The 26909-nt window shown below is 42.0% G+C and overlaps 2 protein-coding genes across 4 annotated transcripts; one reads left to right on the forward strand and one right to left on the reverse strand.

The window, feature by feature from the left end:
• The first annotated feature begins 122 nt into the window (after positions 1-122).
• tpra (translocated promoter region a, nuclear basket protein) lies at positions 123-20770 on the forward strand. The gene is made up of 55 exons (XM_055032576.1): positions 123-370; positions 873-977; positions 1065-1129; positions 1707-1797; positions 1962-2065; positions 2230-2394; positions 2517-2609; positions 2709-2789; positions 2874-2961; positions 3052-3189; positions 3291-3385; positions 3579-3776; positions 3864-3971; positions 4046-4269; positions 4375-4538; positions 4760-4869; positions 4986-5134; positions 5224-5386; positions 6058-6192; positions 6367-6507; positions 6631-6835; positions 6930-7126; positions 7208-7348; positions 7760-7876; positions 7963-8166; positions 8269-8453; positions 8924-9071; positions 9211-9348; positions 9532-9663; positions 10048-10178; positions 10284-10494; positions 10993-11085; positions 11555-11668; positions 12916-13020; positions 13126-13317; positions 13410-13448; positions 13643-13849; positions 13972-14083; positions 14185-14378; positions 14777-14844; positions 15020-15219; positions 15312-15518; positions 15648-15769; positions 16197-16271; positions 16514-16732; positions 16830-17025; positions 17099-17286; positions 17750-17821; positions 18584-18672; positions 18808-18920; positions 19077-19175; positions 19244-19385; positions 19852-19949; positions 20133-20222; positions 20394-20770. Exons 1-55 carry the CDS (start codon positions 220-222, stop codon positions 20429-20431), a joined length of 7449 nt encoding a protein of 2482 aa, XP_054888551.1. The 5' UTR covers positions 123-219; the 3' UTR covers positions 20432-20770.
• prg4a (proteoglycan 4a) lies at positions 20283-26508 on the reverse strand. Of its 3 annotated transcripts, none has more exons than XM_055032579.1 (15): positions 26427-26508; positions 26258-26358; positions 25952-26068; positions 25139-25252; positions 24509-24568; positions 24147-24209; positions 23845-23955; positions 23502-23726; positions 23283-23378; positions 23128-23214; positions 22916-23055; positions 21907-22066; positions 21663-21761; positions 21456-21587; positions 20283-21154 (listed from the first exon to the last, which is right to left on the reverse strand). In XM_055032579.1, exons 2-15 carry the CDS (start codon positions 26328-26330, stop codon positions 20958-20960), a joined length of 1674 nt encoding a protein of 557 aa, XP_054888554.1. In that variant the 5' UTR covers positions 26331-26358; positions 26427-26508; the 3' UTR covers positions 20283-20957. The 3 variants fall into 3 exon arrangements, with proteins under 3 accessions (XP_054888554.1, XP_054888552.1, XP_054888553.1); XM_055032577.1 differs by having other exon boundaries at positions 21456-21590; XM_055032578.1 differs by having other exon boundaries at positions 21456-21590; positions 26258-26354; positions 26427-26444.
• Positions 26509-26909: the final 401 nt, after the last annotated feature.

Here is a 26909-nt window from a genome sequence, read left to right on the forward strand (position 1 = left end):
AACACGCGTGCTTATTATTAACAGTGAAAAATCATTTATTTCACACAAAATGTTTTATTTTGAAAGTCAAAGTTGTACTTCCTGTATCATCTATTAACGTAGCTTCAGACTTCCGTTGTCCGTACTCTTCAGTTTTGGTGATTGAATACACTTCAGGACTACAGTTCAGGACTTTGGCGTCCATTTATTTCCTTCGTATTTGGGGAGGAGTTGGTGGAGATGGCGGTCGTCTTACTGCAGGCCCTAGAACGGACAGAGTTGAACAAACTCCCGAAAGGCGTCCAAAACAAGCTGGAGAAGTTTGTAGCAGACCTGCAGAATGCTAACGAGGCGCTACAGACGCAGCATGAGCGGTTCAAAGCCGACAGCGGTGAGCAACATCCACCTAGCCACTGTTATAATTCACTGTTATTACTGTTAAAATGACATAAACCAGTTGTAGACATCTACTGACTGCTAGAATGTCTTTATTTGTGTCGTTCGTTGTAAAAACTAATGTCGTGTTTGATCCATTTTTGGATAAAAATCACCCTTCTGAGCTAGCTGCGGTGCCATGCTAGAAGCTAACAACCCACAGGCTCAGAAAACAATTTCTGATCACACGATGCTTAGGGATCTTCTGTCTGAAGGCCGAAATCACAAAATAATGCAAAATATTCTAAAATAAATCATGTGTTAATTGAAAATAATTGTCAACCTCATACATTGTGACAAAAGCAGCCATATACATTCATTTTCACTCTCACAAATTTCAATAATAATATTCCTTTAAGCAATTTACACATTCTTTGTCAACCTTTTTTCCACAGAAAAATGTACTTTCATACTCTTTTGCATATTCTGCTAACCTGCTGAATATTTCGTCCCTGCAGAGCAACGATACTTTGACTTTGAGAAACAACTGACAGAGAGCCAAGAACAGATCCTTTCTGCCACAAACAACCTGCAGATCCTGAAAGAGGAGAATAAAAAACTAAGTGAGTTCTCATCTGTTTATTAAATAACCAGTAAATCAGTTTTCTTACGTTGCTAAACGTTTGATCTGAATGGTTCTCTTTGTGCAGAGGAAGAGCTGAGCTCTTTGAAAGGAATAGAGGATGAGACCAGTGAAGAAAAACGACCACAACAGGTAAAGGAAATGAACAGTTCCCAAACCTAATATTATCCTGAGTATCCCTGATCGGTATTGATGGCTAGTTAATTTGCTGGATGTGACAAGTGTGCTCCTAAATTTGATTAACATAATTTATTATTCCTTTCAAAGTTATGCGATCCATTCTTATCTCCATTTTAAATTTCTTTTCCAACCTTTTTGTCAGTATGAATTAATTATTCCAAGAATAGATCTATGTTAAACCCAAAATGAAATTAATTACATAAATATTTATTTAAAAAAATGGGTCCATTCAGCAGGGTAGATTCAGTGTATGGATAATGTGGGTCATTACGCAAATACAGTCAAACACAGTTATTTATGGTCAGATGACTCTTGAACGTACGTCAGATGTTTGACGTGTATAATAAATGAAGCTTTATTATACACAAACATGATTGTGTTAAATGTGTTTTAAGGGTTTTTGTTAGATCAATAAGGTCGTTCAAAATTTTTGTTTTAATCACTGAAATGATAACAAACAAGACTTTTCACTGTTGTTATAGTATTACATTTGTGTATTTTTTTCATTTTATTTTATTTTGTTTTGCAGCAAACCAAGGCAAAGTATGAAATTGAGGCGGAGAAGAGAGAACTGGAGAGGCTGCTGGAGAAGAGAACGCAGGAGGTGGAGAACCTGACAGGTAGCTTTGTTATTTAGGTGCTCATTGAAATATCACAGAGCTCCGAAACAATGTGCTAATACGGCTTGATCTTCTTTATTTTTTAGAGATGTTTTCTCATTTTTGATTGTGGCTGCAGAAGACTTGTCTAATTTCTTCTAAACTTGTGACGTTTGTGTTTTTAGAGGACATGAAACGTCTGAATGAGAAGCTGACCGACACCAACAAACTAAAGATGGAGCTCCAGCTAAAGCTGGATGAAATACAGTCATCGACAGCCTCTGTGCAGGTCTGATAGCTTTTCTTCCGGTTCACAATGACGTACTACTTCCTACTGGTCCGACACATAAAATCCACTTGATGGCTTAAAGATGTTAATGCTTTTACAAGGCAGTTTACGAAGCCAGAGAGGCAGTTTTCCTTCTGAAAGATAATATATGACTGTAATTGTAGCACCGAGAGAAACGAATGGAGCAGGAGAAGGAGCTGCTGGAGAAGAAAGTTGATTGGTTGACTACAGAGCTGTCGACCAAAACTGAGGAGTTACTCAACACCAACAGAGAGAAGGGGAAGGAGACACTGGAGCTGCAGGGCAGTCTGCAGAGCAGCAACGAGCAGGTGTCAAACATTTAAACACACCTGGGAATAAACACACTGACATACGTCAGGCTTCTATGTTCGGGTTGGGTTTTGTTGTTCTGTTTAGCTCCTTAATGTCTTATAATATTTCTCTGCAACAGGCGAGCAGACTTGAAAGTCAGCTCACTTCTCTGAAAGAACTCAGCGAAAGCCAAAGTAAAAGAGCTGAAGATCTCAATAACAAACTGAAACAGGTCATTAGTCCTCGTCCGACATATGTACAATTTATTTTTAAAAGATTCTCCCCTCATGACTGCTTCTTTGTATTCTTCTTTTACCATCTGTCCCTCAAGGCAAAGGATGAATTGGTTGCTATGGAGGAGAAATACCGTGTTGAGCTCAATGCTCATGTCAAGTTGTCGTCACTTTATAAGGTCAGAACCGCTTAAATCTTAAAGCTCTTGATTACTGAGCACTAATTATTAAAAAAAGAAAACTCACCCTGCTTCCTTCTGCAGGGGGCAGCGACTGACATGGAGGCAAAGAACCAGGAGCTGAGCAGAGCAGTGGAGGAGCTTAGCAAGCTGGTCAAAGAGACAGGAGAAGGTAGAACCTCTGAGTATTTCTTTTACTTTAGCTTTCCATATGCTATTCATCTCTGATAACCTGTGATTGACCGATGTTACGACTTTTCAGCTAACAAGGGACTGGAGAAGAGAGTTTCAGATGCTGAAGAGCAAAAGGTGCGAGTTGAGGCAGAACTTAGAGAGAAGATAAAGAAAATGGAGAAGGAGCTGGAAAATGCAACAATGAAGGCTGCCGGAAAAAACTGCTGTATGAATATTCACTCACACACTTTGCAGATGCCCTTCTGTTGAAGGTGGAGTGTAGCAATGCTAATTTTAGTGCTACTGTGTGGTGTTTTCCACGTGCAGGCGGGTCTTCTTTGACAGAAGAACAGCTGGACTCCATGTGTCCATCAGCGGCTGCCATCGCTGCAATTGTCAAGCCTGGCATGAAATTTTTCGACGTAAGAAACGAACCCAATTAACTGAAGTTGATTTTGTTTTGGCTCAATTCCTGCTCTGGTTTATCACCTACAAAATTAGTTTACGATTATTTATATACGATTATGAATTGTTTCAGCCTTAGTTTGGAGTTTAATTTTTATATTCAGACACCACTTTTCTGAGCAAAACATTCCCTTTCTGTTTCTCCCTTAGCTATATAATGCATACGCAGAGTGTCAGACCCAGCTGCAGCTGGAGAAGCAGGAGACGAGGAGGGTGAGCAAAGTCCTTGATGAAATAGTGCAGGAGGTGGAGTCCAAAGCTCCTGTGCTCAAGCGACAGAGAGAGGAGTATGAGAACATGCAGAGGTCAATGGCTTCCCTATGCAACAAACTGGAACAAGCTCGAACGGTATGCAAGTTATTTGCGCATAAATTTATTTACTTAGTGGGATTAAGTAATGTCTTTCATCAATGGAAAAACATTTTATGCCACCAGGAGATCTACAGTCTGCAAAAAGAGAAAGATGAAGCCAAGCAGAGCTACGACGCCATGGAGAGAGAGAAACTAAAAGCTGAGAGGCAACTAGAGGATTCATCTGCACAGGTATCAGATATTCAGTGTGAATTCATAGCAGTAACCCATATCTGGAGCTTAACATGTTAACCTGCCCGGCCCAGCTGTGCAATCTCCTGGTCGAGTTGGAAGAAGCGCGCGGCAATCGGGTGTCCAAAGACGACGGCAGCTCCTCCGATATCTCCAGCACCTCAGAGGTGAACAGCTCAAGCCAGCTGTCTTTCCGCAGCGTGATGGAGCTCCAGAGACAGAACCAGAGCCTACTGGGAAGACTGCGGGAGCTGGAGGAGGAGAAGAGTAGGGAGCGGGCCAGGGAGGAAAACGCACGGTAAGAAATCCTGTCAGTAGGTTTTAATTTATTGGAAGTCTTTCACAAACGTTCTAAAGAAAAAGGCCTTCTTCTCTTCTTGTCATCTTTTATCTCTGGTTGTAGCACAACAGAGCTGGAGGCTGTTGTGGATAAACTACAGAAAGAAGTGGAGCAGCTGAGAGAGCAGAGGAACCAGCAGAAACAGCTGGCCGACTCCAACGCCAGGCAGAGAGACATGTTCAAGGCTCTGCTGACTCAGAGCACTGGCTTCAGCTTGCCTCCTCAAGGTAACACCAGAGCTCTGATAGAAAGAGCCAATATTGTCCCTCAGTGAGGAGACTTACTGTACCAACGAAGGGACAGACAAATGGAAGCATGTAGTTACAGAAAAATAAAAATATAAAACAAGAAAATATACAACTTAAAGCAAACTCGGATTAAGTGAAATATGCAACTGGAAGTGTCTAATTAACAGACTGAGTTCATAATTTCTTGTTTTTGTTGACAGGTCAGGAGTTGATTCTCCGTCCTTCCGCCCCAGCAACTCGCTCCACTCCTCAGAGAGCCGCTGCCGCCGAGTCCAGCCAGACCGCTCACACAAAAGCTGCTCTAAAACAGGTTCGCATTTTCACAAGGCTTGACTATTTCCCTGCTTTTATTATTCTAACACGGTGAAGGGATTACTGGAATCTCGTCCCGGTCTCCGCTCTGAAAGTAAATCTGTTCACTTCCAGCTCAATGACGCTTTTGCCCTATATAAGAAGGAGAAGGCTGAGAATGACCGGATGCTGAATGAAACTAACGACCGATTGCAGAAGCAGCTGGCGGAGCTGCGCTCCAGCCACGCTAAACTCACTTCTCAGCTGGACTTCAGTAACAAGAGGTTTGTTAGTTTTTTTCTTAAAGTAAGCAACAAAAACAATCCAGCTTCTGTCCTCAACTCCTAAGATATGTGTGCATCTATTTGTCCAGGTATGAGATTCTTCAGGAAACTGTGTTAGCTTACCGCAGAGAAATTGGCGCACTGCAGAAGAGCAACCAAACAATGGCCGCCACAGCTCAGCGGCACGAGCACAACATCCATACGATGGTCCAGGATCTGAGGAAGGCCAATGAAAAACTGGCACTGGAACAGGTGAGGGAGAAGAAGACTATCGGGGATATTGTTTTAAGTTTAAACATCAGATTGTATTGGAACTTGGACGCTATTTTGTTCTCTTCAGCAATAACCATTGATCATATTGGCTTTTTCGAACACTTGATTTGAGATTAATGTATACCGATGTATGTCTTGATAGTTGTGTTTTATTCAAAAAGATTCATCTTATATTCAAATTTATGAATTCATAACGTATAAGCCAGAGAAAATAGAACATATCATTTGAGTCACAATAGACACTTTGTTTGTGTCTATTGTGAATAATAATAAAAAAAATGAATTTCAGCAATTAATTGATTTAAATCAATATTTTTTGTATACCTACATTTGCCTTAATAAAAGACTAACATCAACCAAGTCTTATCCACGTTTTAGCAGAAAAAAAACATGTTACTTACAACTTTGAAAAGACTTGACCTATAAGTCGTTCACTATATTTTGTATTTTTTGAGATTTTATATTTGCCAGTTTACTTTGCAATCTTTTTCTTAAACCCTTGAAACGAGTTTTACCATACGTCACTGCCAGATCGAGTTTATATCAGTAAGTCTGGTAACGTAAAAGTTCTGGATTTATTTTTTAAGTCATCAGTTTATGAACCACTAAACGAGGACTGCGTTTTCTTTTCCCATCCTTCCGTTCTGCAGGTGCGTGTGGAGAACCTGACTAAAGAGAGAGACATGCTGCGGCAGGCAGAGTGTCGGTTCGATAAAGAGAAGGAAGCTGTTCTGGCTGAGCAACGCAACCAGAACCTTCTGCTGACCAACCTGAAGACCATACAGGTATGGACCCAAACTGGATCCTTTTGGTTTCCTCTCTTCCTGTAGCAGTTGCCGCTGAAGGCTTTGTGGTGACTATTTAAAATGAATTATTACATTTAATTCAATAAATTTCTTTTCGATCAACACATGTACATTTCCTTTTGAATGATCTAATTTGTCTTTATTTTTCTGAAGTTGGCCATGGAGCGAACAGAGACAGAGACTCGCCAGAGACTTAACAACAAAATAGAGCAGCTGGAAGCTGAACTGGCCTCAATGAAGGCCAAGCTGGAGGAAGAAGTTGCTCAGCGACACGCCCTCGGACGAACCATGGATGTACATAAAATGTTTCTCTCTTTCTTGACAGTAACGTAGAAGTTCTTATGCACAGCGTAGCTGGATTTTCAAGCACTCTTTACTATAAATGTTTTTATTCTGCTCCTTCTTCCTGGATTCCAGGCCCAGTTATTAGAAGCGAAGAAGCAGCTGGAGACACAAAACATCTTGCTGCAGAAGACCAAGGACCTGCTGCGTGGCTCTGAGCAGCAGGTGGCGGCGCTGAAAGCCCAGCTGGTGTCAGCGACTTCCTCCGAAGCCGCTTCCGCCTCCAGCATCACAACCACCCCGATCATCAGATCTGCTGCCCTGCGGGCTCCACTCAGAGGTGAACATGTTTGCACAGGATACATCCAGCACTTGGAGACAAACCTTTGAGTTTCGGTGATGACGGTGTTTGCGTCTCTGCTCGTCTCCCACAGTACACTCCCCAGTGCCAGCAGCCTCTCCGCAGCCCGGCCAATCGGAGCAGGAGCTTTCAGAGCTGAAGGCTCAACTACGAAGTGCCGAGGAACAAAACGCTGAGCTGGCGGAGCAGCTGAAGAACGCTAATACCACGGTTGAACAGTACAGAGATGTGGTTCTAAATTTGGAAGACAGCTTGAAGAAAGAAAAGGAGGTAGACCAGGCAATGGTGCCAAGTTGGCTGAATACAGTAAAGTAAACACGGGCATACTCAATGTTTCTGTCTTTTCTTCAGTCGCGCTCTCCTCTAGAGGTCCGACTGAAGCAGTCGGAGGATGTGCAGAAGCAGCTGGAGAAGAAGATGCTAGAGGTGGAGAAGCTGAAGCAGCAGGAGCTGGAGGAGAGGAAGAAGGCTGTGGATGCAGTGGAGAAACAAGTAAGACGCTCTCGGCTGCTGCAGGAGGATATGAGGGCCCAGCATCTCCCTTTGCCATGTTAAGCAGTGGAGGACCATTAATCTAAAGAGACGATGTCTTCCTTACACCTAACAGTATTTTAGATTAACTCTGTGATCCACTGAGTTAATCAGTGTATTCCCTCAGACTAAGCTGATTAACTCAGATATTTGAAATATTAAATATCATAATTTGATATTATGCAGAGTAGCTGCACTAAAAGGCGATACAAACTTGTCATGCTATTGCATAGTCACACCTCGCCAGGCTAAAGAAGTGGAGTCGGGTTAAAGTGGACTAAACAAGGTGAATGTTTTGTTATGTATTTTCTGGCCTGTCGTAGTTCGAGATGATTCATTCGGAGTGAGTCTAAACCCAATTTGTTTGTTGAGGTGTTGGAGCTGCAGCGCAGACTGAAGGCCAGTCAGACAGACCAGCAGGACGCCCTGGAGAGAGCTGCCGCCGCCGTCACTCAGGAGCAGAAAGCCACACAGAACAGCCTGCTGCAGGTCCATTTTAAAGAAACCGGCTTCATAAGATTCCAACTTGGTTTGTCTAGAAATCAGACTTTACTCAAACTCTGTTCTTCCCTCAGACTAAGCTGGCTAGCGAGGCACAGGCCAAATACGAACGAGAGCTGATGCTTCATGCTGCCGATGTGGAGGCTCTGCAGCAGCTGAAGAAAACATCCCAGCAGGAAGCGGCACACAAGAGGGAGATTGAAGAAGAACTGAAGAAAACTACTTCCCTCCTACAAGTCAAAACTAATGTCTGGATTACAACGGAGAAGCGACTAAAGGTACGACCGTCGTAAAGGTCATTGATGCATTTTTAGGCTGAAAGATGTAAATCACATTAACCTTTTATTGATCGAAACAAATTTGCTTCCACTCTTTTGCAGGAAGAGTTGTCCAGTATGAAATCTCGCTTTGAAGAACTGGGAAAACAAAATAGTCTCCTGCTCCAGCAGATGGATGAAATGGCTGTCAGGAGTCGCCAGCAGCAGCAGCAGCAGCAGCAGCAGCAGCTGGACCTTTCATTTAGTGAGGACGGAAAAACCACTGAACAGATTATGGAAATCCTTAGGTGAGACCTCAACCACAGCTGGAGTCACTGCATCTGCTTTAACACAAGCAACTTCTTAACCAAAAATACATTTTGAGAATATTTAACTCTTTGATTGTTAGCACAGTCGAGGTTAATATGGGGTCCAGTGGATTTTATTTTATTTTTCCAGCTAAAAGGGATTATTTGATTCCTTTTTTTGTTTTTTATGTCACGTTCCTTTTACTTCTTGGTTTTGAGTCCAAGGTTGTTGAACCGGGTTTGGATTGGATGCCAAATAAAGCACTGGTTTTTGTACATTTTGGGAATTGAAATGAAGGTATTATGAATCATAAACTGTGGTTTATAAAATCTTTCATTTCAGTCCAGATTTCTGAGGCGTTAACTGTTTTTCCTGTCAATTGACGAAGTGAAAGAGCAGTGCTGTAACGATTGTTTTACTTTGTGCCAGGCAAAGGTTGCCGAGTTCAGTGTGTTTGCGTGTTGTTCAGGTTTGTGCGTCGCGAGAAGGAGATTGCTGTTGCCCAGTGCGAGGCGTCTGAAGGAGAGGCTCTTCGCTACAAACAACAAGTCGAGCACAAAGACAGAGAACTGAAGGAGCTGCAGGAAGCTCTAAATGCAGAGAGAGAGAGGATGCAAGTACGAGACTGAATGACTACCTTGACCTCTTTTATCCTACTGTCTTACCTTTGATAAATGCAGAAACGCTTTTCATGAAAAGTAAAGCCGGAATAAATAGTAATGACGATAAATGTCCGGTGGTCTAAACTTTCCCCAGTTGATCAGCAAGACTCTGTGCGAGCAGCAGGAACAGCTGAAGAAGATGGAGAGCATCAGCGCTCTGCAAGAAAACAACCGGATGCTGAAACTGGACCGAGATAAGCTGGAACTGGAGCTTCAGCAGGTTCAGGCTAAAGTAAGAACCAGGCGCCGCTTAGTTTCATACTGTCTCTTGCTGCCTCCGGTTAACTTTTTTTCCATTACATTTTTATTACTATAATAAAGAGAATTATTGGTATTTCAATCGTACTGAAATATTTCATTACAATATTTGCATGCATTTAAGATAATAAATGCTTTCTTCCTTTGCTCCTTCAAGGTAACAAAGTTACAGTCAGACATCGCCCCCCTGCATAACTCTCTGTCCATACTGTCAGAGAAAAATGGCTCCCTGCAGGCTGACAAGAGGCTGCTGGAGGACGACCTTAAACGCTGGAAAGCTAAAGTACAAGTAAGAAGGAAACTGCTGCACTTTTGGTGTTTAATCAGCAGTCTCAGTTGCAGGATAGGTTTTGGAGTCCTTGAATGCATCTTTAAATAGCAAACAAGTCTTGCTGCATTTTCAAATGTCCTTCAAAGGCTTGACACTTACACCAGTGTTCAAATAGTTCAGCATTTGAGACTGCAAACATAAATACATTTATCCATTATCGATACACATTACCATTATCCATCAATCTCTCCTTCGTGCTGTAAATTTTTTCTATGTGAACTCAAAGATTTATCAGGTAACAAGGTTTCTTTACAGAACTTAGACATCTGTGGAAAATTATTATTGTCTTTTCAAATACACTTGTGGTGTTTTATTAGTAAATTTCAGTGTTTGTGTCCACAGCACCTGGTCAGCCAACAAAAAGAGGGAGACGCTGAGGAAAAACAGAAGATCACAGCTGAAAAAGAGGCACAACAGAAACGCATAGCGCAGCTGATTGAAGAGGCGGCGAAGCTGAGGACTGATCTGGCCAGGTACAACACACCTCACCGCCGCGCTTCGTGGAGCTGCACTCAAACTGCAGCAGGGATACAAAGAGGCTCACGCTTTTATTTATCTGATTCTGTTTTGGGATTTAGGTCCAACGCCAGCAGCAATTCAGCTCAAGCCCAGCTTCAAGGCCTCAAAGACTCTGTGGTCCGCTTGACATCGGAAAAAGACTCTCTAAAGAAAGACCTGGAAACCAAAAACAATGAAATTCTGGAGAAGAACAGGACCATCACTCAGGTGAAGAAGATTGGACGCCGCTACAAGACTCAGTACGAGGAGCTGAAAGCCCAGAATGATAAGGTAGGACGGAGCACTTTGGTCAAATAAAGGTTGATAGTTTGATATTAATAAATACAGAAATATAAAACCTTTTTATGCTTATTTCCACTAATACTGGTGCTTGTCAACCGGTTGTGTATGAAGGATTAATGTTAAAAATGGATTAATTTTAGCCAGAGTGTTTAGAAATTGTTTTACTTTTGTGAACATCTGTCACAGCTTCACTTTTTACTTCGTTTCAATAAATATCTAATTAAATTTTAATCAGTAGTGGAGTTCAAAATATGCAATATAAAATATGTTATTTAGTTAATTTTGCGGCTTCGGGTTTTAGACAGAGAATAACATCTCTCTAAAGCAGTGTATTATAATTTTATTGGGACTTTTAATTGTTCTTCTCTTTATTTATGTATAATTTTTGATCTAAGTCACAAAGTAGGAGCCTTTGTGACTTTACAGACTCAATGCAGAAGAGAGTAAATGAAAGATGCAGAGATTAATAATTAGTTTGGGTTCCAGGCGGCTGGGGAAACCTCTGGGAAGGACGACCTGAAGAAGACCCAAGATGAACTGCATACTCTGAAGGAGGAAGCTCAGAAAAGGCAGACGGAGGTGAGTTCAACAGATGGATGTAATTTAAGAGTTTGTGAAAAAGGGAGCATCGTTTGGAAGAAACGATGCTGGTTAACTTTGTGAGGAGTAATAATTCCTCCTTTAAGATTTTCCTGAGCAGGACCAAGTATATTTAAAAAGTGGATACATGGTCTGCTGAGTTAAAATGGCTTTTTTAGTTCATTTAGACAAAGGATTTGATAAAGAAAGGTTATAACTTATGTGTAAATGTAGTCCTTTTATCCTCCCAAACAGCTGTGAATGCTATTCAGATTTTATTAGTATCAATAAATATAATTAGCAAACAAATCTGATGCAAATTCTCTGTAAAATCTAGATATTGATTTACAAATATTTAGTTCGACACCAGATCATGTTTGGCATCAATATGTTTGTGTAATTATGTTTACGAGACAATTTTTAGCAATACACTCTGACCTTTTTGTTTTGTTTTGTTTCCTCCCATCAGGCTCTGAAGTCTCAGCAGGAGTTGGAGGCGGCTCAGAAGGAACATCAGCTGAGCAAAGAAAAACTCCAGGAGCTCCAAACCCAGCTCACACAGAGCCAGAACGAGCTGACGCAGGTGACACACACAGACATTAAGATGCTTTAGGGTTTGTTTGTACTATTTTGCTTTCCACTGTGCTCCAGTGGTTAGCTCTGTTTCCTGGCAATAAGAAAAGCCTGTATTGTAATCCCAAACTGTGGTCTCACCTCATGCAGTTTGCATATTGTCTCCACGAATAAAATTCATTTTAAATGTGCATTTCGAAAGCTTTTTTGAACAGAGCACTAAGGTTAGACGATATTCAAAATTTAGCAGTTGTGTACTAGTTTCAGCTGGTAGCATTACAATTAAAGGTGAACACGCTTGTTTTCCTTGTCAAACCAGATCCAAAAGAAAAATCCTATTTTAAATGTGCCAACATGCTTAAAAGGACGTAAAACATTCACTGAAGACTTTTTTTATGTTGTATTTCTTTCCTACTTGAATCCATAAAACAGGTACTAGTAGTCTCCTGTTGCCTCTATTTTCCATTGTGGTTATTATTTAAATAAATGTATTTTCTGAACATAGGATTCTGAATTTCTGTCATAAATCTTAGTAAATAAATTACTGCTGCACTTTGGGGAACTCTGGTGAAAATAAAAGCTTTGCTTGCAGGTGGAAGGAGTTTGTGCACCATTAAAATGCATCTTGTGATTTTATTCAAGCATTGTTGGTGCCGTAGTTAAGAGAGTGACCTCGTAAGCCACAAAGGGCTTGTGGTGACAAAATAAAAGTTTGGCTTATTTACTGGGGGAAAACAAAACCTATAAAAGCGTTTTTTGTTTTCTTTTACTGAACTCATCTGAACCAGTGTTGGTTTAAGGTTACAGGTGTAAGCCAGAGATGTGCATAAACTAGTATCTTTGTTATAAGCTTGAGGAAAACTCAAGGATGAGGAGAAGGGAAAGAGAGGTTCTCCCATTCTGAAGAGAGATCAAAAATAATTTTATGTTTTTAAGTTTCACTTCTCCTTCTCACTTCCCTCTCTGGCTTGATCTCAAATAATCAATGATTTTTCATTTTACTCTGACTTTCAAATAAAATATGTGAAGACAAAATGCACATTTCTCTGATTGATTCAGTTTGTCTCTCTTATTAATAAGAGTTTATTCAAAACAGGCTCAGCCCATTATCGATGGTCTATAAATAAATTTGTCGAGGCTCATAAAGCGCTTTAGTGCGAAACCACATTTCAGCAGGATGCCTTCAGCTGTTATCGCTACTTTAAATGGAAAGAAGCTGCTCAATATCATTTTCTTTTTCTATCTTTTCCTTTTTAGGCCCAGTCCCAGCTGGCGCAGGCCCAGACCCAGTTGCAGCAGAATCAGAACCAGCTGGCCCTGAAGCAGAAAGTATTCGACCAATTCAAGAACCAACACCAGCAGGTGAGATTAAAACTGTTCTAGGAAACAAAACATTTCTGTTTACGTTTGTGTCATGCAATTGTATTTATGCTTTTAATGCAGCATATTCTTCTTTCCTGATTATAGGCACAGATTAAGCTAAAATCGGTCCAGTCTCTGGCCCAGGCCCGGCAGAACCAGATGCAGAAGATGCAGGAGGAGCTTCAGCAGGCCAAAGAGGCCATCCAGCAGAGCGTTGCTAAAGAGAAGGAGCTGCAGCAGAACCACAGTCAGGAGGTCAGCAACCTGAAGACCTCTCTGGGTCGAGCCGAAAACAAGGTGAGACAGAGATAATTTTTTCTGAACACACGGTTTCTGTTTTTTAAAGGGTATCTGATCAGTTTTCTTCTTCATCTGATGTCCTCCAATAGGTGGCTGAGCTTCAAATCCAACTGAACAACCTGCAGAAGGTTAGGGACAAAATCTGAATCGGTTTGCTGCTTCAAGTATTTGAACAAAATATTTTCTAAAAGTGAATTTAATGATGCGTGTCTGTAAACAGGTAATGTTTCATATCTCAGCTAAACTTGCATTAGGAGTGTTTAGATCCAGTTGAACATATTGTGTTTATTTATTGTTTTGTACTTATTTGTGTGTTTTTAAGACTGTTTCTGAGCGTGAAGCAGAGATTCTGAAACTGCAGGAGCAGCTAATTGAAGCTAAGCATGCTCACGAAGCTCGCCAAGCAGCACTGGCCAGCCAGAGTTCCCAGTCTACCCAGTCCACCCAGTCTACCCAGGCCAATGACTCCACAGCTGCTGGAGATTTCAGTCAGACAGTGCATGATGAGCTGACCAAACTCAGACAGGAGGTGCTCGCTTTAAATATTATGCAATCCATTCTTGATTAGTCTCTTCTGCACTTTTATGTAGACATAAGTAAAAACAATAGTTGCATTAATGTTTGAATCTTATTTAATCTGTTTTCCTGCAGCTTTCTGAGAGTAAGAACAGAGAAGATCAGCTCAAACTGCAGATGGCCGAGAAAGAGGAGAAGACCAAAAAGGCCATTCTGGGAGCCAAATTAAAAATCGGCCAAGTAAACAGTAAGTTGGACCTGAAAATATTTTGACGATGTAACGAACTAAATGTAGTTGTTTTCAAAGTTTAGTTTCCTGTGTTGAGTGTCCGGACCTTTCACCTGCAGGCGCCAAAGAGCAGCTCAGTCAGGAGAACGAGGAGCTGAAGCAGAGCAAAGAGGAGCTGGAGGTCAGGATGAACGCCCTCAAGTCTCAGTATGAAGGAAGACTTCTTCGGCTGGACAGAGAGCTGAGAGAACTGAGAGAGACACAAGCTCACTCTGACGGGAGGGAGGAAACTCAGGACCAGGCCGGAGCCAAGGTACACCATGGACTCCTTCACATGACTACTTATAGAAACACCCTGAGGTCGCCAGAGGCAGCGGTTTTTATGTCACTTTTAGTTATTCGTTTTGGTTGTTGCTTTTTATTAAAGACATATTTAAATTGTCTTCCAGTTCCAGTGTGGAGTTTTAGTCTTTGAGAGGGCTTTATTGATGGATTACTTGAAAATGGTCTCAAAACAGCAAAATTGTTATCGCAATCATTTTTGGGACAATTTATAATCCAGTAAAATGAAAGTAAAATATTGTGACATGGCTTTCGAATATGTTTGTTAAAATACTGCATCTTGTTTTACATGCTAAAATTAGCAGATTCTTCTGTACATTTATTGACTTGTTTTTTTGTATTTTATTTTGTTAATTTTACCTCCAAAAGTTGGATCAGCCCAGATCTTCAGACCAGAGGCAAATTTCTTTGAAGAGTCCTGCTCAAGACAGGGGAAGGTAACACCGACGTCAAGGACTTTGCTTCTGTTTTGAATGTTTCTTCATTGTTTTATGCAGGATTAAACCTCCGTTTGGACTCGTTAACATGTTATTTTTCAGGGACGGGTGAGAAATGATCTAGAAAAAGTCAATTTCTTTTTGATTGTCTCAATGTTGATTTCTCCGTGATCAGCCTGAGCACCTCTGAGCCGCCCACCGCCAACATTCGGCCCACTCCAAGCACTCAGTCGCCCAGCAACAAGCCGAGTCCGTCCACCGGCAGCAAGGCCACCCCTCGCGCCAGCATCAGGCCCATGGTCACACCTGCACCCGTCCCCATCCCAACACCCACTGCCACAGTGATGCCCACTACACAGACGGAGAGTCAGGAAGGTAAAAACGCAAAAACGTCTAAAATAAAGTAAAAATCAACAACTCAAATGTGGCTTTAGATGTGAGAGAGTAAAATGTGTTTCTCTCTGCAGCTCTCATCTCTACAGGAGCTTCTGTTCACTCCACCAGCTCTTCCCTCATGAATCCTCTGGCCTCCTTAACTCAGCCAACCAGCACTCAGGCCACGGCCTTCGTTCAGCCCACCCAGCAGCAGGCAGCCAATCAGGACACAAGCTCCAGCATAGAGGCAGAATGTCCATCCACATCCTCCTCATCCTCCTCCTGCATGCCTTCAACAGGTGATCAACAACATCTCCTTCGGACGCAATTAGCCCTGCAACTTGAGACATTGTCATAAAACACACAGGCGAAAACACAAATGTTTGATTTTAGTGTATAAGCTGATGTTCAGGTTTTGGTTTTTGCAGCTAAAACTGCCTCAAAGCGAAGCAGAGAAACCGAAGAGGAGGAAGAGGAAAGTCGACCTGAGAGTTCCCAAACACCTCCGAACACTAAAAAACTACGACTGAAACCAACAATTGCTCTGCAGGTAAAAGAAAACAGTAAAACAACATTTCATTTTTATCATTTGTCATATTTCTCACTTTTCACTATTTGTTCTATTTTCATTTCTGTCACATGTTGGAACTTCTATTGAACTGTGGGAAATTCATAACCATTTCTGTGGAAAGTTGGTTGCCTGGTATAAAACTACAAGTGCATAAAGTCTTAATTCAAATCTTAAATGGAGGCAATGGTTTGGCAAACTGTTCCTTATGCTTTGCACGGTTGGCTTTAGTTGGAACAGTGGGTTCATATCAAAGATCAAATGGAGACTAAAAATATTGTCTATTATTTAAGAGCTCTCTTCTTTTCTGACTTTGCTAAATATTTTTGATGTGTTAAAAACTGTTTTACAGTTTAAAAATGAGAATTACTGCACAAAAATGAGGTATGTGTAATTTGCCCTGTTGCAGATGGAGGGCGATGAAGAGCTGGAAGGAGAGCTGGGGGACATGGGAGAGCAGCAGGTTTCACCTGATGACAGTCGGGTCGGTTCTTAGAGAGAAATGAAAATAGACACAATACAGATTGTTGGAAGATTTACACATTATTTCTGACACACCACTGTAATTCCACATGGTAGTAAAACAGAAAAATATTCAGTACATCGCAAGGTTTCCCCCAGAAAACTTGCTAGGGCAGTCAGTCTGTCTGTTGCAAACATGTATATATATACACACACACATATGTATATATATAATGTTTTAATTTGTTGGCGTTTGCGCTGCAGGAGCTCCCAGAGGAAGGCTTCCAGGTGTTTTCTGAGGAGGACGAAGGAGTTTCCCAGTCCGTCCCGTCTGACCAGGGCTCCCAGGGCTCGGCTTTGATTCGAGACGTCATCGTGATCGACACCGACAGCGAGAGCAGGGAGAGCAAAGAGGGGGACCAGAGAGTGGAAGAAGAGGATGAAGACGAAGAAGAGGATGAAGAGGAAGCAGGAGGAGAGCAGGTTTGTCTTCTTTTCTAAGCAATTAGTGTTTTTTTTTTTTTTTTTAGATGCACACATGTCTCGGCTACGAACGTTTTCTGTTCATCACTTGTTTTAGGAAGAAGACGACGAAGAAGACGATGACGATGGAGCTGCTGACAGCGGGATGAGAGGAGGAGAGGAGCACAACGAGGAGAGTCAGGAGGCTGAAGATGACAGAGAGGAAGCCGCTCCTTCAGGGGGTTCCAACGCTGAGGAGAATGTGAGTGGCGCCCCCACCAGCTCCCAGCGTCCTGCTGACCCATCACAGAGCGGTAAGCCCAGAGCCCACAGCACCACTTCCTGCACTCCTGTGACCTCGCCTAACCGAGCGGCTGTCTCCTCCAGGAGAAGGCACCAGTTGTGGAACAGATCTGGGATCTGCTCGGGATTACCTCCACCTCCCTCCAACCTGCTCCACTGTACACTCCCCCTGCTCCTCCTCCATGATGCCCCGCCTCTCCCAGCCGCGCAGGCCGTCACCCCGGCTCTTCATCCAAGCTCCGGCGCCTGAACTGGGCCCCCCACACACACAGGTAAAACCAAAAGCTGTCATTATATATCAAAGAAGGTTTGACATGTGGAACAAGAGGTTTTGTTTGGAGTATGCAGCATCAGTAGTGTGCTGCTTATTTCTCAGGATGTTTCTTTGTTTTGTTTTTACTAAAGGGATCAGTAAAAACTCATTCTAGCTCTTCAAATGTTTTAAATAATCTTCCAAGTACTGAAGTATTTGCGATGACACGATAAACGTATTTAAACTTTCACCCTGCAAAGGAGCTGCTTTGTGTTATATTACACCGCTGTCATGTTAAATTGTTTATACTGCATTTAAATAAAAATACAATGAAAACATTGCTGCTAGAATTGGTATTGCTGCAACCACAACATTGTTAATTTTGGAACTTCCTGATATAAATCTATTATTTAGTTTTTAATAAACACGTCTACAGTCTTGTGTTAGAAATGTCTGCTTTTTCTTCTCATTTCCTTATTTAGAGACAGCCTTCTCAACTTCGTAGACCATCATCGGGTCGTGGACCTCAACTCACTCCTGGATTAGCCTCTATGGTAACAAAATGAACTATTTCTAGTCTGTTTGGCTTTATAGTTTACATTCATCTTAATTAATTGAGGATCAAGCCTAAATAGTTGTTACTATATTAGGCATTGACTCTTAAAGTCTGGCAGCACATGTATACCATTGTTTCAGGATTTACAAATGTTGCAGCAGATATTGAATATTGATTTTACAAATTTTATCTCATGATGCATTATGCAGACACTCTGTCTGCCTTATTGAACTTTCAATCATCTTTTTATGTTTAATGCTTGGAGTGGCTCCAGCTAACAGCAGTCCAAACTATTTTCCATATAATTTGGAAATAATTGTTCAAGCCAACGGGACACTTATAAACATTTAATCAGACCTTAATAATGATTAAGATATTAACTCAGTTCTGATACTGTAGAACACACTTCACCCCAATACACATGCTCTACATGTAACACACCTATATATGACAGGACTTGGAGGCCCTCAAATGCTGAGAATCACATAAAAACACTTTTCAGATATGAAAATAATAAGATGTAATACAATCAGTGCTTAAATGATTTTAATAAGTACACGTCTATAGCTTCTTCAGATGATTTTTGTTGGACTCCCCTCTGCTAAGCTCTGACTTGTAATTTCTGACCTTCTTGGCAGAACATTGTGTTGTAACTGAATCACTTGTTCTGTCAGGGGATAAAATCTGATCAGCTCATGTGAAGTTTATCGAGCAGCTAAAGGTGCTCATGTCAGCTGAGAGTGTCTGCGTGTTTCTACAGCCGTTCTTTGATGACGATGACAGGATGGTTCCCAGTACTCCCACTCTGGTGGTCCCACACCGCACCGATGGTTTTGCCGAGGCCATACAGTAAGAGTCGCACACGTCCTTTTCGTTCTTCTCATGGAGGAATCTTTGCAGGCGCTGCGCTCATTTATTCTCCTTCCTTTCCAACAGTGTGGGAATGGCTAATGCTAACTGTGTTCTCTGCCTTTAACGCCTCAGTTCCCCACAGGTTGCAGGCCTCTCCACCAGATTCAGGTTCGGGCCTCCAGAAGATTTGCTGCAGCAGGCATCAGCTTCACATTCAGACCTGGGACAGCTGGCATCTCAAGGAGGTACAAAACACACACACACACACACACACACACACACACACACACACACACACACACACACACACACACACACACACACACACACACACAGTGACTTCACCAAACTATTCCTGGAAATGTCATCTGATTTTATATATAATGCTTTTGTACATGTAGGCTTGGGGATGTATGAATCTCCTCTCTTCCTGGCTGCTCATGATGAAGATGGCGGAGGGAGGAGTGTCCCTACCACACCTTTACAGGTGGCTGCACCAGGTGAGCCGACGCATGCCTTATTTTATTGTTTGTTTGCTCCTTTTTGCTGACACTCTTGTTTCCCTCAGTGACGGTCTTCACAGAGAATACGCCGTCTGACAGTGGCGACAACCTGGCCTCCCAGTCAGTTCCCATGGTAACTGCCTCAACGGGGATGGCTGCTGCTGCAGATGATGGAGATGAGGTTTTCATGGAGCACGAAGGAGAAGGGTGAGGGTCTAATGCAGGAATTTATGTTGAATTTGACGTTATGTTCATTTTTCACTTTGAATTGAACAAATAAAATAAAGATCTAAAACGGTTTGTGGCAGCAGAAAAGCACCGCTAGAAAACATGGCGTATTGTTGTAGAAGAGGATGTAATTCAATACATTAACGGTTCCTTAAAGAAGGTGAAGAGCTGCAACACTGAAGCTTTTTACTAAAGAAATTATTTAATGTTTAGTTTTTCATTAGAATACATACTGGTTTATTTTTATAAAACATAAGAGCACCAGCCATCCGTGCTAAAAACTCCACCTTGCTCATAAAAGAGCAACACAGAGCAAGCCATTGTTATTAATAATTAGATAATGTCAGTGTGCAGATTTCTTGGATACAATGCGTTTATCTAAATCAGGAGGAAAATATGTTGTTTTTTTCCATGGAATCCCCAAAGTTTGTGTATCTGTATTCAGTCCAGATATTGACGTTTCTCTGGACAGCCAGATGCTCATGGAGTCAACAGGACAGCAACGTGATGATGCCTCCCTGCCATCTACAAGTCAAGATCCTGGTGATTTGCTACATCCAATAAGCCTTTAATCTTTTGCTTCCCAATAGTTTTTACCTTTTGGGAAGCACTTTGTTGTTTTCACCAGCATATATGTTGTACTCACTTGCCGACTAAGCCTGTTTTTGATTAGTTGCACCTTCACTGAACGTTTTTCTGCAAATTCTGACTTTTTGTTTTATCCAGACACCAGCAGTGACAGCCAGCCTCGCTCAGTAACAAGCCAGCGTCAGACGAACACCTTCTCAGGCAGAGGTCGGTTCCTCAGTCGCACAGGTAAGGAGAACCGGCAGCTTTCTAACTTTTGCTTTTAAACAAACTCCAGGGACTCCAGAGTACAATGATAAAGCAGTTTATTGATGTGCAACAAGCAGCATATATGACATGAACGTGTTTAATCACAGCATGGGTCCGTTGACTCAAAAAGGTTTTGATCTCTCGTTTTAGGAACATTTCCTCGAGCAGGAAGAGGCGGAGCCACATGAAAAGGGGGTGTGGCCTGACGCCGATCTTACCTGCAGATTTATCTTGTCCGTTGATGACATAACAAAAAAAAATAAACACTTAATCATCAATCTTTCAAAAAGTTTAAAGGTCACATAAAAATGAATTATCACAATTTTATAGGAGACGTAACAGGTTGACTTTTCTCAGACGTGTTTATTGTAAAATCCAGTGAGGTTTGGTGTAATTTGTCTACAAACAAATCGTAGTTTGGTTTTAGATTTTCAGACGAGTCCTGATTTGTTTTTGTTTTTTTATTTTGTTCAGTTTGAACCTATTCTGCAAGTGTTTTTAAGAATAAAGTGGAATAACAAATAGCAGCAATGTCATGTGATGACTTTCTTCTAATAGTCCTTAGATAGAAAGACGGAAAATCTGATGGTTCAAATTTTCAAACTTTTACATCCTCTAAAGTGTTGAAAAGCAGAAAATTACTGCAAAAAGCATTTGACTACATCCTGTTGATACATCTTGATGCAGAAGACCAGTGTTCTCTGCTGGAGGCGCCTACGGACAGCGCAACCAGAATCTGATAGAGTTGGTCGGGTGGCGGGGGTTCTGGTTCTGACCTGCCGGGTTGGCGGGGTTGGTCGCCATGACGAGGGGGCTCAGGATTGGGTTGGGCAGAGACGTGAGGGAGGCGGGGCGGTCGGGTTGGACCAGAACGGGCAGGTCTCCTGTAATCTGGACTCTGAAATAGAGAGCTGTGTAGACGACAAAGAGTTCAGGATTACACAGGAGGCTCCATGGTTATAAAGAATTAAAAAAAAAAGAAAAGGGTAGCAGAATAGACATGTAACACTTTAAAACAGTTTTCATCCTCTTAAATATGCAGCAGTTTTGAAAACCACTTCAAATTGTCATTCCACTTATGTTGTGCACTAATATGTCCATTATATGAAACTTTTTGAAATACAAACTGCAAAAAGGAAATCAAGGGATGTGAAGACTGCTGAGGACCGTGTTTCGTGTTGTGGTCTACGTCCAGATCAGACTGGTGCTTACGTCCAGAGAAGACGAAGTGTTGGGTCGGGTTGGCGCTCTGGGGAGCGGGCATGGACAGAGCGGAGGTGACGGGGGACGGAAAGCCTGTCAGAGAAACTTTGATGTTGATCTCCCCGCTCAGAAGAGCTTCTGCTGCTGAAACGAGAGCAGATTAAAGCAAAACGGATCTCCTCCCTGGATTGCAATAAAATATCTATGTTAACTAACCGGCTTGTTGGGCGACGTTTTTCGGCATGGAGGGTTTTGGTTTGTCCCTGCAGGACACAGAGCTGCCTGGGAGGACGGTGAACCTCTGCATTATGTCTCCTAGAGGCCAGACAGAAAACATTTATCAGCTTTAACAACTGAAACCAGTCCGTCTGTCGGATCGTCATCTGGACATGATGATGCACAGATTTAAATCTGTTAGATCTTGTTGGTGTTGGCGTTGCTGTGTCTGCTTCCTGCTCACCCGGCTTGAAGAAGAAAATGGTCTCCGGTCTGTTCCTGGTGGCCGGCACCACCAGAGCGGCGCCGATGGGGCCCGTCAGACCTGGAAACTCAGAGGTCAAAGGTTTCGGGTAACCAGGCTCCACCATTAGGTTCTCATCCAGACGCCAGCACTGGTCTCCCTGGACAACAGACAAAGAGCTGATGGAAAAACTCCCATCATCATGAAGTAAATGGATCAAATCAATTCTATTTTAAATTTGGGTCACATGTCAAAAATGTCTTTGTGGCAGAATGTAGAGATAAAACTGCTTGTTAAGAAATGATTAAAATATTAATATGTACATTTGTTGAGAATCTTTTGAAATTGAGCATTAAATATCTATTCACAGTCTCTTAATTTGACCATATGGAGATAAAACTGAAGTGATTTAATTGATAAAATAACATTTTATTTAAAGGATGCATGTTGAGATAAATCAAGGAGGTTTTCCATCACATAAAGGAACCGAAAGTTCATTGATTATTAGTTCATTTGATGAGACCAAGGATCGGGAGCAACTCGTTGGGTTCGCAATATCTGACACATTTTTTCATGGCATAAGACAAAGATCATAACTATGATCTCAACCCTTGATGTGATGGTGTGTAATATTCAGCATAACAGAAAAAAGGCTGTGGTCGGATGAGGTCTTTAAAGCCAAGTTGTTTTGCTACTTGGTTTTGAACAGTGATGTTAACTTTTGATAATCTTGATATTTTACAGGATTTGTCTGAGGCAGAAAATACAAGTCATGTTTTGCGCCATTCCTCCTTCCGGAATACCAACTTATAATCCAGACTGGACTCTTTTCTGATTCACATCTCTCCTTGAGAATCTTATTTTTATTGAAGGAATCCAATTAAACATTTGTAGGAGACAAACTCTTGTCATGATCAAACATTCAAGGCGTTGGATTCAACTGAGACATCCAACAAGCTCCAGGCCTGATGGGATGTCAGATGCGATTGCCTCGTTTTGCGTTTAGTACCTTGATGATGTAGGTGTTCCCATTGCAGTCCATTCGTGTGAAGGCCGTATCGATGGGCGACGAGACCCCCAGAGTCTCTCTGATGTTTTGCGGAGGACCAACGGAGCCTCCGACGGAGTCAACAGCCCAAAACAACTCACCTGCAACACATATGCTTTACACACTTTCATCCACAATTACTGAAATCACCCGTTGACGATCTGACGGCTGACCTTTAAATATCAGTACGGTGCCATTGCTGAGAGCGGTCAGTCCGTTGATGGGGGATTCACTGCACAGGTCGGCGTTTGACGTGAGTCCTACACAAACACACGGTCAATTCTCAAGATACCATTAGAAGGGACACCTTGATAAGATCAGTAACTACCTGTCCCGGGTTCCTCAGGGACTCTTTGTCCAACAGGGAGACCCAAAGCCTGGGCCACGTCCAGCAGGGTGCTGGGTCTGGGTTGAGCCAGACCTCCTGATGGGAATAAAAGAGCAGAGTGCTTATTTTTTACCAACAAAAAGCTAATTACATTGACTACTAAACCACAAAGAAGTAAAAGTGAGAGAAAAATCACTGTTTTGGAGGTTGTGAGCTTACCTTGACTGGGCCCAGGTGGACTGAGGCTGCCTGGGTTGATCACCAGCTGGACGTTTAGTTTCCCATCTGCAGCTCCATTGGTGGAGGAGCTAACGGGAACCCTGCCATCCAGAACCGGAGCAACGTTGCTGGGCCGGGGCAGGCGGACTGCTGGGGGCCGATGAGCCCCACCCAGAGGGGTAGACACTTGCCCGGGCTGCAGGCCCACCGGGGTGTTGCTTTCACCTGCAGGACAGAGAAGAAGTGAAAATATCTTTCAGCTCTGATCCGAGATTCAACAAATAAAACTAGAGATGGGATTTAATTATAAATATTGAAAAGAGTTGGACTTGTAGATGTTTACCTGGAACGGCAGGAGGATTGGAGCCCAGTGAGCCGGTTGGCAGAGGGTTTGTGGGGCCAAGCCTTCCTGAACACTGACCTCCAGGGTACTGAGGACAACGCCCACCTCTGCCTTTAGAGGTTCACAAACAACAACACAGCGTTGGTCAGCATGCAAACGTGTTCTGACTGACGTGGCTAACTCTCAAAATGCTTGCAGATATCCACAATGATTAATCATTCTTTTAATTTCGAGTTTATAATTACATTTCATTGACAAAAAACAGTCTTTTTTTTGTTGTTTACTTTATCACATCGACCTACCTGTGTACCATTCCTCACTCTCACTGTTGGAACTGTGCCGACTCCTGGCCGGGTTCCTGTTTCCTGGTGAAGATGAGAAAACAAAGCGCAAGTCGGTGAACACAACAGATAATTTGTTAGGTGTAACATGTTCAGAAAGAACCACTGTTATTCTTTATTCAGGGTCTACATTTCTACAAAACATTTTTGTCCGTTTTCTAAATTGGTGCTTTTTTTTCTCTGACTTCAGAAACATGTTCCATATATTCTCAGTGTGAATTTGAATCCCAACTCTTTTTTTTTTGTTGTGGAAAACCTGCAAACTGATAGAAAAGTAAATATTTCTTTGTGAAACCATCTGCAAAGTGAATATTTCCACTAACTGGAGACTGTGGTCCTCAGAGTTTGGGGGCCTCCATGATGGGGGACGCTCACAGCGGCGTCTGTGGAGACAAAGGCAGCACATTTGCAAAGTTTTGCTGATTCATCGATAATTAATTCAGCAGCATGGGTTTACGATTCCTAACAAAAGTATCTGTAACTATTCACATTTTGGCCCATCCAGCCACAAACCTCAGCGATTTTTGTTGGGATTTAACTTTCCACTAGAAACCGTTCTGTCTGCCGTTTCTTCCACCTGACTTGTGGATCCCTACAGCTTCACTGGAGTTACTGCAGGCCTCTTCGCTCCTTCTCTGAATAATGTTTTTATTTTCTGGCCTGTTCATAGAGGCGGATGGCCACGTCTTGCCAATGCAACCTTCCTCCAAACTGTCTGCTTTGTCTTTGTTGTGCCACTAAAGTTTTCTAATTAATATGTGAATTTTCCAGAACAGCTGGATTTACACTTTATATGTACAAAAAAGAAAAATCAAAGTGTATCATTGACCTCCCTGTTATGTGCTATAATACATTTTATGTTAAAAAAAAAACAATAAAAAGTGATGATAAATGATAAAAATGATCAAAAGTTTGAGGGTTATGAAGAGTTTTGCCCCATAGGACGTTCCTACCGCAGTGCAGCTGGAAGTCCTGGCAGCAGGTGTTGTATTGGACGCACAGAGGATCGCACTCGCACATCCGACCTCTCCTGAACGTCTCGCCGCAGCGGCCCCGACACGACGGAGCTGAGAGGACCCAGAAACACGGATCAGCTTCCATCTGTCTGAGCCCACTGGGTTGAGCAGTTATTTAACCGACGTGTCATGAGATCAAATATTCAGGGATCACGGAAAAATATTCTGATCAAGAGACAAATATTGAAAGGCCTCTAAAATGATCACTTGAAGTGTTCACTAAATCAAAGCCAATTAAAGGCAGAGGACCAAAAAGAGGGATAGGAAGATTGTTGTGAAAGATTTAAACAATATGCAAAATCTACAAAATGAAGAAAAAGGTCAATCCATACAACTAACTTATAAAGTCTAAATTCTTTGAAATAGAAACAGCTGTCTAAAGTAGCATTGAAAACCTTGAGTCAATATGCAGAAATGCATAAACACAATATGAGGAGGAAATATTAATTTAGGAATCTTAAGTCCCAAAGAGGTTGGGGAGATTTTTAGATGAGTGGACAAGAAAAGAGCAGAAACTGGCAAAGAGTTGGAACCACAGAAAACTTCCATCCTGAGATGCTTTGCTGGACATGAAGACAGGAAAGGAATTGAACCCGAAATCAAATGTGGTGAGATCCAGATGCGACATTCAAATTCATGAGACAAAATGCCGAAAAAAAGGCCCATACTTTTAGATTACAAATGTTACTTTGACTTGTGCAAAAAACCCAAAAGAAAGCAAAAGTGCCCTGGATGCCGTGAGTATCTTACTGGTGGTGCAGGTAGCCAGAAAGTCAGGACAACACTCTTTGTGCTGCAGGCAGCTGAAGTCACAGGTGCACTGCTGACCTCTTGTGAAAACCTCCCCACATCGGCCGACACAGCTGCCTGAGAACAACAGAGATAAAAAAAAATAAATCCTCAGATATTATGACAAGATCAATTATAAGTGAATAGTATTGGGAAACTTGATGCACAGATGAATATTAGATCCAAAATTCATGACACTCTTTAGGTCTTATTTTTTTTAAACATCAAAAAGGTCAAGTTCAGTCCCGTGAAAGTGTCGCTCCTTACCTGGTGCAGCAGCAGCAAAGGTTGCAGAAAGGCAAAGCAGCAGAAGCCCCAGTTTGGTCGTCATCTTCTCCATATTATGTCTGAATTAGAACAAAATCTGCCTGGGACAACAACAAGGACACATCAGTTATAACGATATGAGGAGGAAAGTGCAGTAACCATAAATTACCTCCTTTATGTATCACTTCTCTCCTCCTTCTGTCACTGGGTCAGACTGTCGGACTTTTATAGGAGGAACAGCATGACGCATGATCGCACCAGATCTGAAAAGCCACTGACACAGGACACTTTTAATTAGCATCCCAAACACACTAACTCTACACCCTCAGACTAATTAAAAACTGTCTAGGTGTTTTTAAACATCCTACGCTGCCAGTAAAGCTTCCTGCGCTTGATGAGTTGCTTCTAGACTGTGAGCAGAAAGTAAGTTATTTCAAATCACTCTAATTACTTTCATTGGCACTCATACGACAGAATTTTAAGGGCATGTTTTAAATGCCATCTACTATATTTGAGGTAAGTCTCCTTGTCATTTTTGCCTCTCAAATAAAAACAATGAAGTCCCTTCATCTTTTTCATTTGAAGTCTCTAGTTATGTAAGATCCCACTCCCACCTGTTGCCCTTGGGTTCAAATTTCCATTAGCCAACCAG

The sequence above is a fragment of the Poeciliopsis prolifica genome, unplaced genomic scaffold, assembly GCF_027474105.1.
Source record: "Poeciliopsis prolifica strain line A6 unplaced genomic scaffold, Auburn_PproV2 SCAFFOLD008, whole genome shotgun sequence".
Classification (NCBI taxonomy): domain Eukaryota; kingdom Metazoa; phylum Chordata; class Actinopteri; order Cyprinodontiformes; family Poeciliidae; genus Poeciliopsis; species Poeciliopsis prolifica.

Bases quoted from the DNA above. Each gene is read 5' to 3' on its own strand.
- prg4a (XM_055032577.1), bottom strand. From the start codon at position 26,330: ATGGAGAAGATGACGACCAAACTGGGGCTTCTGCTGCTTTGCCTTTCT. The intron at 25,253-25,951 runs GTAAGATACTCA...GGGTCCTCTCAG, and splicing joins TCTGGCTACCTGCACCACCA to CTCCGTCGTGTCGGGGCCGC. The intron at 21,762-21,906 runs GTGAGCAGGAAG...TCTGGCCTCTAG, and splicing joins CATTTTCTTCTTCAAGCCGG to GAGACATAATGCAGAGGTTC.
- tpra (XM_055032576.1), top strand. From the start codon at position 220: ATGGCGGTCGTCTTACTGCAGGCCCTAGAACGGACAGAGTTGAACAAA. The intron at 8,454-8,923 runs GTGAGACCTCAA...CGTGTTGTTCAG, and splicing joins CAGATTATGGAAATCCTTAG to GTTTGTGCGTCGCGAGAAGG. The intron at 16,272-16,513 runs GTCGGTTCTTAG...TTTGCGCTGCAG, and splicing joins TTTCACCTGATGACAGTCGG to GAGCTCCCAGAGGAAGGCTT.